This window comes from Umbelopsis ramanniana, assembly GCF_025399195.1.
Source record: "Umbelopsis ramanniana AG unplaced genomic scaffold K450scaffold_2, whole genome shotgun sequence".
Classification (NCBI taxonomy): Eukaryota; Fungi; Mucoromycota; class Umbelopsidomycetes; order Umbelopsidales; family Umbelopsidaceae; genus Umbelopsis; species Umbelopsis ramanniana.
Genome location: NW_026252088.1, coordinates 639,449 through 652,225, shown reverse-complemented (window position 1 = coordinate 652,225; position 12,777 = coordinate 639,449). Strand labels below are relative to the sequence as shown.

The window sequence follows — 12,777 nt, the reverse complement described above, 5'->3', positions numbered from 1 at the left end:
TCTACTGCCACTTCCACTCGGTCACCATCACCGCAACACTTTGTGCGGCAACGATCTTCAGGCTATCGTAAAAGCTTAGAAGGCAAATAATCCCCCCCCCTCACCGTCATTTTTCGTTTAGAGCATTTTTTTATTCCCTTCCTTTAACAATGTACCTATCTCCCGGCCGAGACAGCATCCTCTACCCCCTCTCTCCTCCATACTATGTGCAAGCACATATTTATACCAGAGAATATCCGCCATACCCCTCCTCGTTATTTATCGTAGACAGCCACTCACTTTATTTCTTTATCCCGCACTCCCAAAATTTTGTACAAGTTGTCCTTGCAACCCTTTAAAAAACAATTTTGTCACCAAATGCTGCCCCACCATTGTGTTCGTGTTGCCCGCTCTTGTCTGCAGCGACCAGGGCTTCTTACTCCCTCTATAACCGCTACTAGATCCAGACTCATTCGCCCAACGCCGCTGGCAACTCTGCAATTCGAACAACTACGCTTTGCTGTAAGTCACACTATGAAAGAAAGCACCGTACTATGCCATACCAATAGAGCACTGAATGGCCGATAATTAGGGTCACAACAAATGGAGTAAAGTAAAGCATACCAAAGGTGCTAAAGACGCGAAACGGGGCAAATTGTTTTCAAAGATTTCCCTCGAGATCTTGTCCGCCATCAAGGCAGGCGGAGCGGATGCAACTGTGAATGGCCGCTTGGCTGCGGCACTGAGCAAGGCTAAGCATGCCATGATGCCAAAAGATAGCGTTGACGTAGCGATTAAAAAGGTACGAGCCTTCATAGTCGGAACAGCACACAATGATCCATTTCTCACCTTGTGTGTCTCTAAAAGGCAACGTCAAAATCCTCATCCGATAACCTTGAGGATGTCATTTACGAAGGCTATGGCCCTGGCGGTGTAGCTATGATTATGTAAGTCATTCGTCTCGAGAGCTCATCTGCCTTGACGCTTTCTGATTGTGCATGGACAGTGAAACGGTGACGGATAAACGAGCCCGAACCATCAAGGAAGTCAAAGAGATTTTGAATAGACTAGGGTAAGTAAGCACCAGTGTTAAAATGAGATGAACCGCTGTGTCTAACGATGTTGAGAACAGTGGATCCATATCTACCGTTTCGTGGATGTTTGAAAAGAAGGGCCGAGTTCAGTTCCGCGCGGGTCAGACCGGGTCCTCAGTAGAGGATATGATGGATGCAGCCATTGATGCTGGCGCAGAAGATATGCAAGAGCTTGAGGATGAATCTATAGAAGTAAGAAACCGATGCGGAACATTGATCTGATAGGCTGCCACATGGTCCCTAACCGCACATCATTTTTTAGGTCATCTGCGAGTTCACCAATTTAAATGCTGTGACCCAGAAAATCAAAGAACATGGCTACGAAGTCGATGAAATGGCAGCTACCTACGTCCCAACGACCACAGTGGAAGTCACGGATGAGGAAGTACAAGAGATGGTCGAAAAATGTTTGGGAGAAATGGAGGATTTAGATGACGTTGTCAAAGTCCACTTCAACGGCGTTCTTCCCGAGAAATAGAGTAGTGGATTAAAGGTTTATTTGATTCGGTACATCCATTGTAGATATAGAGCAAAAGCCTTATTGCACTAGTAATATAATAGAAAACGTTCAATGCGGTTACTAGACACAAACAAATTGAAACACAAGAAGATGGTTCTGCACATAAGGGGTGATTTGAATTGAGAGGGGGATGAACTGGATATAATGTACAAGTGTTTTCGAGCCCTAAAGCTCAGTGAAGCTGAAAGTATTCTTTAAACATTGTTTCCCCACGAAGCCATTCGTCTTCTGCTACAATGTAATAGACGTGTAATAGCAAGTACGGGAACCTAGAAGTAAAGTAGTGGAGATAATCATCTGGAGGCTCGCCAAATGCACGTTTGACAGGTTCCGCCAGATCTTGGTAGTGATGTTTCTTGAACAGGATCAAAGATTAGAATTTAGACGTTACAATAGCCTCAATGGCTATTTTTTCTTTTCTTTAGCCTCAATTCTTACCTTATTGCGAAGGGCTCGTAATAAATCTCGAATGCTTCCGGCATCGTATTTTCTAAACTTTCCTAGATCATTGACCACAACCCTGTCTAAGCGCTTGTACCAGTCACGACCAACTACTTGTGGTGCATTTGCTTCCAAAGCTTGCAATAACGGTGATGGAGGATTTCGCTCTTCTATTTCAAACCGGTCAGAGGCATCTTGCAAGAAAGCAAGACGTTGGGTATTGTTCCAAAAGTATGGATGAATCATAATTTGTTCTGCGGAAGGTCTGCGTACGTCCTCCAATGTTAGATGATCAACGAAAACACTCGAACACAACTTAAATTATATTTACCTGTCCTTTGGATTGGCTGAAATCATGCGCTCAATCAAATCCTTTGCCTCAATGGCATTGTCGCCCAAATCTTCCAAACGATCGAGATTGTATTGATTCTTGAGGATATTCACTTCACGTGAAAACTTGTCTCCAAAAGGGTGTTCGCCTTGGCTAAGGACGTAGTAGAATAGACAGCCTGCTGAAAAGATATCAATGGCGCGAGTAACACGTACAGTGCCAATTAAAGTATCCGTAGTGGATGACAATGACGATGCGGATTTATCTTGGCCAGGTATGCTGTTGTTGGAATGGCCACTGCCTGAACCAGAGGAAGCCTGCCCAGATAATAGTTCAGGAGCGCGCCAGCCAATGGTGCCAGCCGCTGAAGCAGTGGTATTGTGGAAGCTGCTTTGGTCTGCATCGAGTTTTTTACACAAACCAAAGTCGGATATCATAACGCGCACGTTGGAAGAGTTCTTGGGCTGTCCAGGCTTAGTTTTGGCAGGAGCGATCAAAATGTTTTGCGGCTTGATGTCGCGATGTACGATCTTCAAACTATGCAAATGGTGCAACCCAGAAATCATCTGGTACAGTATCTTGGCTGGATTGACCGTATCGAGCAGATGAAGGTCAGTGACAATGCTGGATTTTTCAATATAGTCGTACAAAGAGCCATAACAAAGCTCCAAAGCAATATACAAGAATCGCTCCCTTTCTTCTTTGAAGTAATACCGAATAACATTGGGATGATCGTCACTTTCTTGAAGGAGGCGAACTTCTTGGGATGCAATGTCATAAAAATCTACCAATAATCGCTTGACAGCTACATCACGACCGTCGAAGGTTCCTTTGTAAACAATGGTACCGTGGCTGCCATAACCTTATAGCAGATCAAATCAAATATGTTAAAGGACATTCAGAGATGAATAAAACACGCAATATCTGCACTCACCAAGGATAATCTCAGTAACATTTAAAGCGCTAGAAACCAATGGTGTTGACTTTGTGAACCCATAAGGCAACTGGGAATTAGAAAATTTGGTGGCTGTTTCGTTGGAGAAGTCAACAATGGTATGGTTGTCTCCATCTTCGTGCTTAGTGTCGTGTGCGAATGTGACGGAACGATCACCATTTGCTTGCTGTTGGGAATGAATATCAATGGCTGTGCTATTTGCTTGTGGATTCAATGCCTCCGATGTAGACGCTTCTTTGCTCTTTTTCCGACCTCGATTACTTTTCCTGCTCTTCTTGTCAGATTTGCCGCCATCACTATCAACGTCCTCAACTGTGCGTTGTCGTCGGTAGGCATCAAGATAAGGATTGACAACTGGCAGTACGTATTGCTTGATCATTGGTTCGCAGTACAGTTTGCAAATGTCTTGCAAGTACTTTCGCTTCAAGTAAAAGAAACTGAGAATGAATAGGAAAACTGCTTTCCAATACTTCCCCACACCATCTTGGAACGTTCCTGGTTTAGCTATTTGTGCGCCATCGAGTTTCCATTTGTCGCCAGGTTCATGAGTTACTGGTGGTTGGAACCTTCCGGATTGGTTTTCCAAAGTATTGTCGCCGGGGTCGAGCCGGCCTCTAGCTCCTGAAGCTTCTAGTCTCTTCACGCCGTGTAGTCCTCGCATACAAGCCAAAAAATCTGGATTGTCAATACGACACCTAGTGTCTGGTGTTGGGTCGTACAAATGATCGTCTGATTCTGGCCGAGTGTAAACTTTATGCTGAGAAGGACCGTCACCGGAACCGCCAGCATATTCCTCATGTTTTCGACCAGACTCTAAGAGTGGGTAATTTGTATTGCTACCATGAGCTTTGGCAAGTTGAACTAATGGGAAATTATCTGTTGACATTGCGAATATGTAACCATTGTAGTTCCCAACGTAGGCCGTCTTAGCAGGAACACGATTTGAAAGAAGTTCTCCAATTTGACCTGTACCCGGCAATTGAGGAACAAGCTGTTTAACAATGGAGAGTGTATCATCAGGTCGAGAGTAAACATCAAAAACATCGACGGCTGGGTATGGAAGTTGTCTTGACCAAAGAACATTTCCTAAATACAAAAACAATTAGAAACTGGCCATACCGTTGTTGATATAGAGGATATGTATACCTTTAATGAGATCTATTGCAGTTATCTCTCCTGATGCTCCTGGAGCAACATAAAACGATGATGGAGTTTTTCTCAGCATATCGATGTCCAAGTCAAAAGAATTAGGAACGTATTCACTGTAGCTAACGTTCCAACGGAACTTTTTCGCTGGGTTGAAAATCTCCAGTCGGTAATCTGGTATATCAATGGAAAGAAATCAGCCATTGAGCAAACAAAGAAGCTGTCGTTGGTGAATCAAATAAATAGTATAACCCATACCAACTCTACCAATGAATAAAGTGTCTGAAGGAAGGCGGTGTTGCGAAGCGATGATGAAAGCATCTCCTGCATTATCCATATCAAACTTGTTGCGAATATGACCGTTTCGAGGATCCACAGCAATAAGCTTTGTAGATTTGCTTCCAACATAAACGGTATCGTCGTCAAATTTAGCAGGTGCTTTATCGACCATTTCCTTTATCGACAAGGGAAGTTGCTGAACATTTTTAAAGGTTAGACAAGGCATGCCATTGATTTGTCATGAATGGATTCTTGGTACTTACCGTCAACTTCTGACCATTTTGGTAAAGATAAATAGTTCCATTGTCTTTTGGTTCGACAATATAGAAAATATCGCTTGGGGAAGGGACATCGTTTTCACCCATATCGACAAGAGGAGCAATGTCGGGCGGGAGATCACTCCACATATCTCTTTCGTCATCATCTTCGTAATCATCTCCAACTGTATCAGCAAAGATATCGTCGTAATCAAATTCTGGACTCTGGTTCTGGCTAGTGTTCTCGGTATGAAAGTAGCTTTCAGTTTTCAGAAGTTCGCCGTTGGGACCTCCTTTTAAGGTCCAGTAGACATATTCTTCAAATTTGTCCATGGCAATGATGGAACCATCCAAAGTGGAAACGAGAATCAGTTTTGATTCTCGGAAAGTAGATCGTCCACCAGTATTAATGTATCCTTTGTTGTTGCTTCGTTGTGGAAGCTGGTTATTGTTTGCATTGCTGTTACGGAGTGCTTTTTCATGGATAGCTGCATTCGAAAAGCCAAGAAGAGTAACGGCTGTGGACCAAAGCAATAGAACTTTTAGTCGAAAACTGGGCTTCATTGCAGGCAGTGGCTATGCATTGACGCTTCTGACTGGCGCTTTCCGAACTTTGTTGGGTAAATGAGGGATTCTTCTTTTTCTCTCTTTTTTGTTCCCTCCCAGTTTGCACTCACTCTGCCTCACTGCCTAAAGTCACGAGACCAAATTCTCGTCTGTACTTCGGCCACGTCGAAATTTTGCTGTCGTGATGAATATTTATGACTTTTCTACTTTGCGAGGGAAAAAAAGTTGGGAGGTTTTTGGCTGGTACACTTCCTTGTGTTAACATTAATATTCTATTCATATTGAGGTTAGAAGATATCGACGGCGTAATACATTGCTTGTGTAGACTATATCAAATGCTATATCAAACGAAGTAGGGAAAGGAATCAACAGACATAAGGTATAAGGAGAACTAGCTCGGCTTCCACATATCTCTATTCAATAGATTGCTTATTATTAAACCAAGTAGCGTTGTCGGTGCTTATTTATGGAGTTCCTTTGAGGTAATTGGTAACATGACGAAGTGCAAGTCGTCAGTTCCTGAACAAAAAGTTAACTGACACAGGAAAGCTTATTTTTTGATACTTGATTCTTATCTTAAGAAATTTCCCTAAGAAATTATCAAATCAAAACACTTGATATAACAGCTGTCGAGGAAAGTGATGTTAATGAAATGTAAGTATCAATATTTGTCGCTGTTAACAATAGGTAGAACCATTCATTGCCAGTAGTTCAATAAAAACGTGTAAGAGATACAGTTTTTAAACCTTTTCTAAACTCATCTGTTAGTTGTATCTTTCAATAGATATATGCGAGATATAGCTTCTACTGGTTGATATTGGTTTGAATTGATCGACAAAGGCGACTTACAGCCATTTTCATGTGACTGCAATTGTCGATGTATCACATGACCAATTATTCTAGGTAGGCACTTTTCTGGGCTTGCCCGAAAGGCTTTCAACTGAACCCCAACGAAACCCCATCCAGATGAAGCGTAAATCTGTGAGCAGATCTGCAATACGAAAGGAACAGTCTCAAAAAGACAGAGTGAAGGCTTTGACAGACCGTTCGGTAAGAATCCCAAAGCACTATCCCCTCCAACTTGAGTCGCCGCTATAACCGAGCTCACACCGTCTATAGGCACAGTTCTCAGCTTACCGACAATTTTTGGAAGACGTTAAGAATGTGGGTATGGAAGGCGAACATACAAGAATACCACTCGATCTCGTTGGTAAGAAAATCCCTTTTCGTTGCCACTTTCTTACCTTCATGCAGTAGCTGGAAGCTGACCCTTTTTCCATAGACTTGACAGCCACCCTCATTGCCACTATGATCAGTGGACACTCTTACTTAAAATTTTTCGTAGCACCTACCATTGGCGTTGAAAAGGGAGACTTCGATATTATGCAAGAACTACAGTCAGACATCAATTTCATTCGGAAAACTTTAAATATGGCACGCATATCTTGTACATCCTTGGTCATTAGTCTGTGGTATGTCGATACTTTTTTCCACCACAAATCGAAACGGCCATTGCGACAGAGAAAATTGGATGACGTCTCTACGAACCTATCAAGAGTTAATCCAGCTGAAGGCTGGAGCACTAGAGATTTGTTTATGGCATCCATCGTCATTGCGGATAAATACCTGTAAGTAATCCCTTACCGAATGAAACGACAGCATATGTCAGACGTATTAAAGCTTTTATGTCGGTGCTTCCAGTGCAGATGTAACATGGAGTAATGCTGAATGGTCCTACAACACTGGTGGATATTATACATGCGAAGCAATCAATCGACTTGAACGGCAATTTTTACAGCAAATAGATTTCAAGTTGTTCGTAACAGACGATCAATATCGACACTTTTGCTCATACCTAGAAGTGAGCTTACACTTACGACAAGTAGTGCAATACTCTGGCACATCCCTCCTCTCCTCCCTCTCTTATCAGGATGTCAGCATCCTCTCCCAATCCCTCCTTCCAATCTACGCTGAACGACTTCGACTCTCATTACGACCTTATGAGGCTATCATGCTGCTGGCCAAAATGGTAGCCCTTACATTTGCTATCTATATAGCGACGCTGGTGACACTGGCTACGGCAGCATACATCATACATCTCCAAGCCGAACTGATACAACAACACCTGATATCGACTGCATACAGTCAAATGCACACAGTGTGCGAATACATGGTTGTTACCTTTGCTAGAGCCTACCACAAACAGTCCTAGTGATACAAGCACCATGTGACAATTGGAAGGCTTTTCAAACATACCTTTGTGTATTCCTGGGAGATGCTGCTGCACACAGAAAACACCTCATTATTTTCTACGATAACCCTTTGTAAAACAACCCTCATACAATGTATCACTATAAAGCACTTTTACCACAGTTGAAGAATGAATCTTTTTGGGCTGAGATGGAAAAACCTCACGGTGCACATGAAAATGGAAAATTTCAACCCTACTGACCTTTTTTTTTTCCTTTGACCTACACTAAAATGAAGAGGGCAGCTGTCGCCACTAGATCGGTGGCCGATGACACAGCATGTTATGCGACATCCACTGCTGTTCACAACACCATAATGAACTTGGAAAAGATGGCACCCATCAACTTGATGTTCATAACACGACCCATTGATGATATGACCGTGACACGAATCAAGCAACTAGAATCATTCTACGCATGCTCCCGCTTCACTCGTTTCTTGTTGCGCAAAGGTGTGCATCCCATTGGATTATTTACTGTCTCCACGGCGGCTCTTGCTCTGGTAGTTCGACGCCTGTATCGGAGATCGTCTTATCTTATGATCAACACACTAGGGGTTGCCTACCCTACTTGGCGGTGCCTCAAGCTCATACGACAAGCAGAAGCAAAGTCACCGGAAGAGGCAAATATTGATGAATTAAAATCGTGGTTGACATATTGGCTGCTGTATGGGTCATTACAAGGTGAGGGCGGGGCGGGGTATTTAAATGTAAAAATAGGTGGTGGGGGTGTTTCTTGACGGAACCATCAGAGTCGAACCCGCATTGACCAGACATGGTCGGATGAACGGACTGCAAATATTCTAATCGTTGCTCATGATAGTGTTGGATAATTGGGGATCACTTCTAAAAGATCTCATGCCCTACTACAATATTTATAAGATTGCCATCCTCTATTGGGCTCAGAATCCGCAATCCAAAGGCGCCACAACCTTGTACAATATTCTACGACCCATTGCAGCGCAACCACCTGTCGAAACCCAACCCTCTGATACACTCCAGCCATATACCCTACCGAAATCCATGTCAATTGAAACCATCGTCAAACGAACTACGGAAACGATCCCTACACCCTATGAAATCAAGCCAAACCCTATAGCTCATCTGGATGATGAGGAACTTACGTTGACCATTTCCAGCGGTGGTCCTGGCTATGGATTGATGAATGGATACACGCCATCCTTGAGCAGTGAACGAGAGGACGAATCGGAAGAAGACGACGATCCAGATGAAATCTCGAAAAGTCGTCATGCGTCAGTGTCCAGCGTTGCAGCCGCTTCTCCAAAATATAATATGCTCATGCAAGTTGCAGATGATACAGCTGCTTGGTAATTATAGCAGCAAGACAAAGCAAGCAATTGTTAAATATATTCTCTTATTATTTCTTCGGAATTTTTATTTACGAGTCCCTCACTGGATACTAGTCCAAATTTTAAGCAAGCAAACCCCTCATTACCAAAGCAATATATGCCCTTCTTGTACTGTTAATAATAATATTGCCATTATTATTGGGAAAGAAAAAAAAAAAAAAAAATAAGTGTTTTAGTACAATTGTTTGATCCTCCCTAGGTAAGCAGAATTATTACGGCGGACGAAAAAAGAGTGTGAGAAAGAAAGGCAGATCCACAAGGTTTGGGGTTTAAAGAAGGGAAATGTGCAGTAGAAGCTAAAGTAAAAGGGCGGCGGGGCAGGCCATGCGTATATATATTGAAAAAAGGAAAACGTGTGTGAGGGGGTTGAAAGAGTTGAACGGGGTAGCCGACATAGATGTTTATGATACAAAAGTTCATTTTCAATCAGGCTTGACCTCGCCTCGCAAGCAAAGCGGTAGGAGAATCATGCAGAAAGGAAAGGAAGAAGAGAGGTTGGGAAGGGCTGTCAGGCAGTACAGTAAAGAAGTGCGCAATATATAAACATGGTGGATGCAAAGAAAACCCCCTATACGCCGACGCTCATTCCATTCATGCCACTCAAATCCATTCCTCCTCCACTGCTTATGGAGAGGCTGCCTGCGGTGACACTTCTTGACAGGGAGACAAAGCCTCCACTGGATACTGTAGTATTGGACGAAGGATTGGAGGCAGCAGCTGCGCTATCAGCTGAAGAAGCAGGTGAAGAGGTCTGACTTGGATTGGTGACTACGGTAGACGCGGCAAGGATAGTGGCAGCAGCTCGACCTTTGCTGACTTCAAGAACAGCCTCTTGTGGCACGGCTTCCAGAAATTCATCCTTGGCTTGAGGGCTCATAGAGACAAGAACATTGCTCTTGAGGACTGCTCCATAGTTGGCAAACATAAATTCCAACACCAGGGCTTTCAGTCCAGGTTCTTGGGCAAAGATCGCTCGTTCAAAGATATGGCCACATGTCTCGACGGTCAAATGTCGACGGTACAGGCGTTCGCAGCAAATTTTCTTCAGTCTAGTTAATATGTACATGTTTGCCAGAACGAGTACGTCAGCTACAATTTCCCATGGTTCAGCATCATCCAAGCAATCGCTGTAGAAGTATCGCAACAAGGCGAGAACAACCGCATGCGGTTCTGGTATTTGTAAATGACGCTGAGTTGCTTCAATCATGCCTGATTTGTGAATGTTGCGGAAATGTGGCCATCGGGCCATCAATATCACTTGATGTACATGAATTTCTGGACCATCAGCAGGTTCAATGACAAAGTCGGAAAGTTCTGGGTCATTTAATAGTTGAGCAAACTCCAAGGAATACTGTGGTGGTGGAATGTCGTATAATCCCAAGCATTCGCTGTTAATCATGAGAGCATCCCTAAAATTCGTAATGATAGAAAGTCGATTGGGGGTGCGGGGAGGATTGAATTAGACAAATTGAGCGAAAATGAGAACCCAATGTATGATGCTTACCTAAAGTGATCGTACCCCTGGGGTCTGAAGGGATCGGTGTTCCCCAAGAACAACAAATTCTTGGTAGCCGCTTGCGATTGATCGTCGTCGCTATCCATTAGCATGGCTGACGGTGACTGGTATCCGCCCACTGGTTCATCAATGACTGTAAAGTAGTTCCATCCACCAACATCAAAGTAGGCATTGCATTCTTGTTTGGACCATTCTAGGGTGTCCAAGTCTAGCATCCACAATCCATAAACTGACTTTGCGTTACAACTCGATCCATTTCCATTGTTTGTCGTCTCTCCTGTCAAATATCGACCAAACACTAGCAATTTCCCGCAAAGAGCTTCACAGAAATGTTGACTTTTGAGGAGTACCATGGAATTGCCGGAAAGTGAATGAGGGCCTAATACATGATGCGGGGTGTAAGACGGAGTATTCAGGTTGATGGTAAATAAGTCCGACACGGTGTTGCCATGTTCGTCTTTTCCACCAAAAATGTACATTTTGTGCCCTATGAGAGTGCAAGAGTGATTGTAACGAGGTGGTATAGCATGTCGATTTGACCACGTAAAAGTTTCCAGGTCCAATATACTCAATTCGTCCAAAACATACGTGCCTAATGGGTCAAGTAAGGTTAGTTGACATGTTGGGCCAAACAAAGGCCATTTGACTCAGAAAACGACATGTTACATTCGGGATTTTTAGCAAATCCACCATAAACAAACATCTTGTTGTTATATACGGCAGCAGAATGAAGGTAGCGAGCAGCTGGAAGGTCGCCTCTTATTTCTGGTGATATCCAGGTATTTTTTTGAACGTCAAATACGTGGACATCGTTGCAGTAGTCTTGGGTTTCTTTGCAGCCGCCTGTTTCAGCGGATTTTTTTTTTGGGGGGGTAGGGTATTAAAGATTAGCCAGTTGAATTTTTAACCATACCGAAGAGATCCAACTCACCAAATATGATGATATAGTGTCGCCATAACACAGCAGTATGACCATAGCGCTTCTTGGGTGGAGTGCCTTTTGTCTGGGGAAATGGGATCAAATAAAAAAAAAACCCATCAATGTGACTGTCACGGATGCGAGCTTCATATTTCAAGGGGAATGGGGGGGTTTGGGCTTGACCATAGGGAAATACAAAAATAATATACCTGAACGGTTGACCATCGCATGTCGACTAAATCAAGAGCGTGCAAATCCGTCGTGACCTGACCACCTCCACCAAAAATATACAGCTTGTTATCGACCCTGGTGAATGACGGCCGCCATAGACCCACCAAGTTTTGACCAGTGGTTTGAATGGGAGAGCCGGATTTATACATTAGGTTGCGGAGTCTTGTTTAAAATGAGGTCAAACTGATCGCAGCTTTGCTAATGAGAGCAAGTAATGTAATGAATCTCCCCTTTGAACAGGTCGTGGTAGCAAAGAGAAAAGAGAGAAGAATCGTAGAATAAAAAGAGGATAAAGGGTGAAATATGAAAGAGGTTGGATTCGAGACTGGACGAGAGAGAAAAGAGAGAAAAGCGGAACAAGGTGCGCAAGAATAAAAAATATAAGGGAGAAGAAAAAAGATGTGGATGTTTGAGAAGAGTTTGTGGATCGTAGAGACAGGGAAGCGTAGTCAAAAATTTCCGTAGGTAGGAAGGAGAGTCTCTATGTTCAAATCTACCGTCATCCCTGCCTTGGCCCTTGCCCTCAAACCAACCCTCCCCTTTTCATCATACTGACATTCTTCGATGGATTCCCTTCTCTTCCCTTTGCATCTCCTGCCTCTCCTGCTAATGAAAAACAGACATACAATTTTCCTATTCGGATGTTTTCTCTTTGGTATTAAAACATATTAAGAGTCATGCAAAAAGTATCCAACACCATGTGATGACCGAATCATCACGTACCCTTTCAACCAAGCCAAGGATGTTCATCACATACCTTTGACCACCCTCCGTCCAACCTCATTTAGGCATGTTTCCTACTGCTTTTGCAACAACTCAGGAGTGTGTTTGGTATGATCTGAAAGAGGCAGATTGGTTGCTGGTTATGGTAGTGTGCTGGTCCGTGCGCTGAACCACAGCAGACAGGCATGAACTGGACTGACT

At 43.4% G+C, this 12,777-nt stretch overlaps 5 protein-coding genes across 5 annotated transcripts; 3 read left to right on the top strand and 2 right to left on the bottom strand.

Moving 5' to 3' along the window:
• The first annotated feature begins 218 nt into the window (after positions 1-218).
• K450DRAFT_219558 (uncharacterized protein) lies at positions 219-1,747 on the top strand. The gene is made up of 6 exons (XM_051585387.1): positions 219-501; positions 572-781; positions 847-926; positions 986-1,051; positions 1,112-1,265; positions 1,336-1,747. Exons 1-6 carry the CDS (start codon positions 358-360, stop codon positions 1,549-1,551), a joined length of 870 nt encoding a protein of 289 aa, XP_051449382.1. The 5' UTR covers positions 219-357; the 3' UTR covers positions 1,552-1,747.
• On the bottom strand, positions 1,275-5,640 carry K450DRAFT_219550 (uncharacterized protein). The gene is made up of 7 exons (XM_051585386.1): positions 5,009-5,640; positions 4,725-4,941; positions 4,467-4,640; positions 3,300-4,406; positions 2,366-3,227; positions 2,032-2,299; positions 1,275-1,948 (listed from the first exon to the last, which is right to left on the bottom strand). Exons 1-7 carry the CDS (start codon positions 5,564-5,566, stop codon positions 1,766-1,768), a joined length of 3,369 nt encoding a protein of 1,122 aa, XP_051449381.1. The 5' UTR covers positions 5,567-5,640; the 3' UTR covers positions 1,275-1,765.
• Positions 5,641-6,509: 869 nt separating this feature from the next.
• Positions 6,510-7,938, top strand: K450DRAFT_276726 (uncharacterized protein). The gene is made up of 4 exons (XM_051593241.1): positions 6,510-6,619; positions 6,689-6,779; positions 6,852-7,197; positions 7,271-7,938. The coding sequence occupies exons 1-4, from the start codon at positions 6,536-6,538 to the stop codon at positions 7,779-7,781; spliced, it is 1,032 nt and encodes a 343-aa protein (XP_051449380.1). The 5' UTR covers positions 6,510-6,535; the 3' UTR covers positions 7,782-7,938.
• An 84-nt stretch (positions 7,939-8,022) lies between these two features.
• Positions 8,023-9,330, top strand: K450DRAFT_219546 (uncharacterized protein). The gene is made up of 2 exons (XM_051585385.1): positions 8,023-8,501; positions 8,641-9,330. Exons 1-2 carry the CDS (start codon positions 8,051-8,053, stop codon positions 9,147-9,149), a joined length of 960 nt encoding a protein of 319 aa, XP_051449379.1. The 5' UTR covers positions 8,023-8,050; the 3' UTR covers positions 9,150-9,330.
• A 412-nt stretch (positions 9,331-9,742) lies between these two features.
• K450DRAFT_219541 (uncharacterized protein) lies at positions 9,743-12,152 on the bottom strand. The gene is made up of 5 exons (XM_051585384.1): positions 11,832-12,152; positions 11,635-11,707; positions 11,370-11,546; positions 10,692-11,295; positions 9,743-10,596 (listed from the first exon to the last, which is right to left on the bottom strand). Exons 1-5 carry the CDS (start codon positions 12,000-12,002, stop codon positions 9,756-9,758), a joined length of 1,866 nt encoding a protein of 621 aa, XP_051449378.1. The 5' UTR covers positions 12,003-12,152; the 3' UTR covers positions 9,743-9,755.
• Between the last annotated feature and the right edge of the window lie 625 nt (positions 12,153-12,777).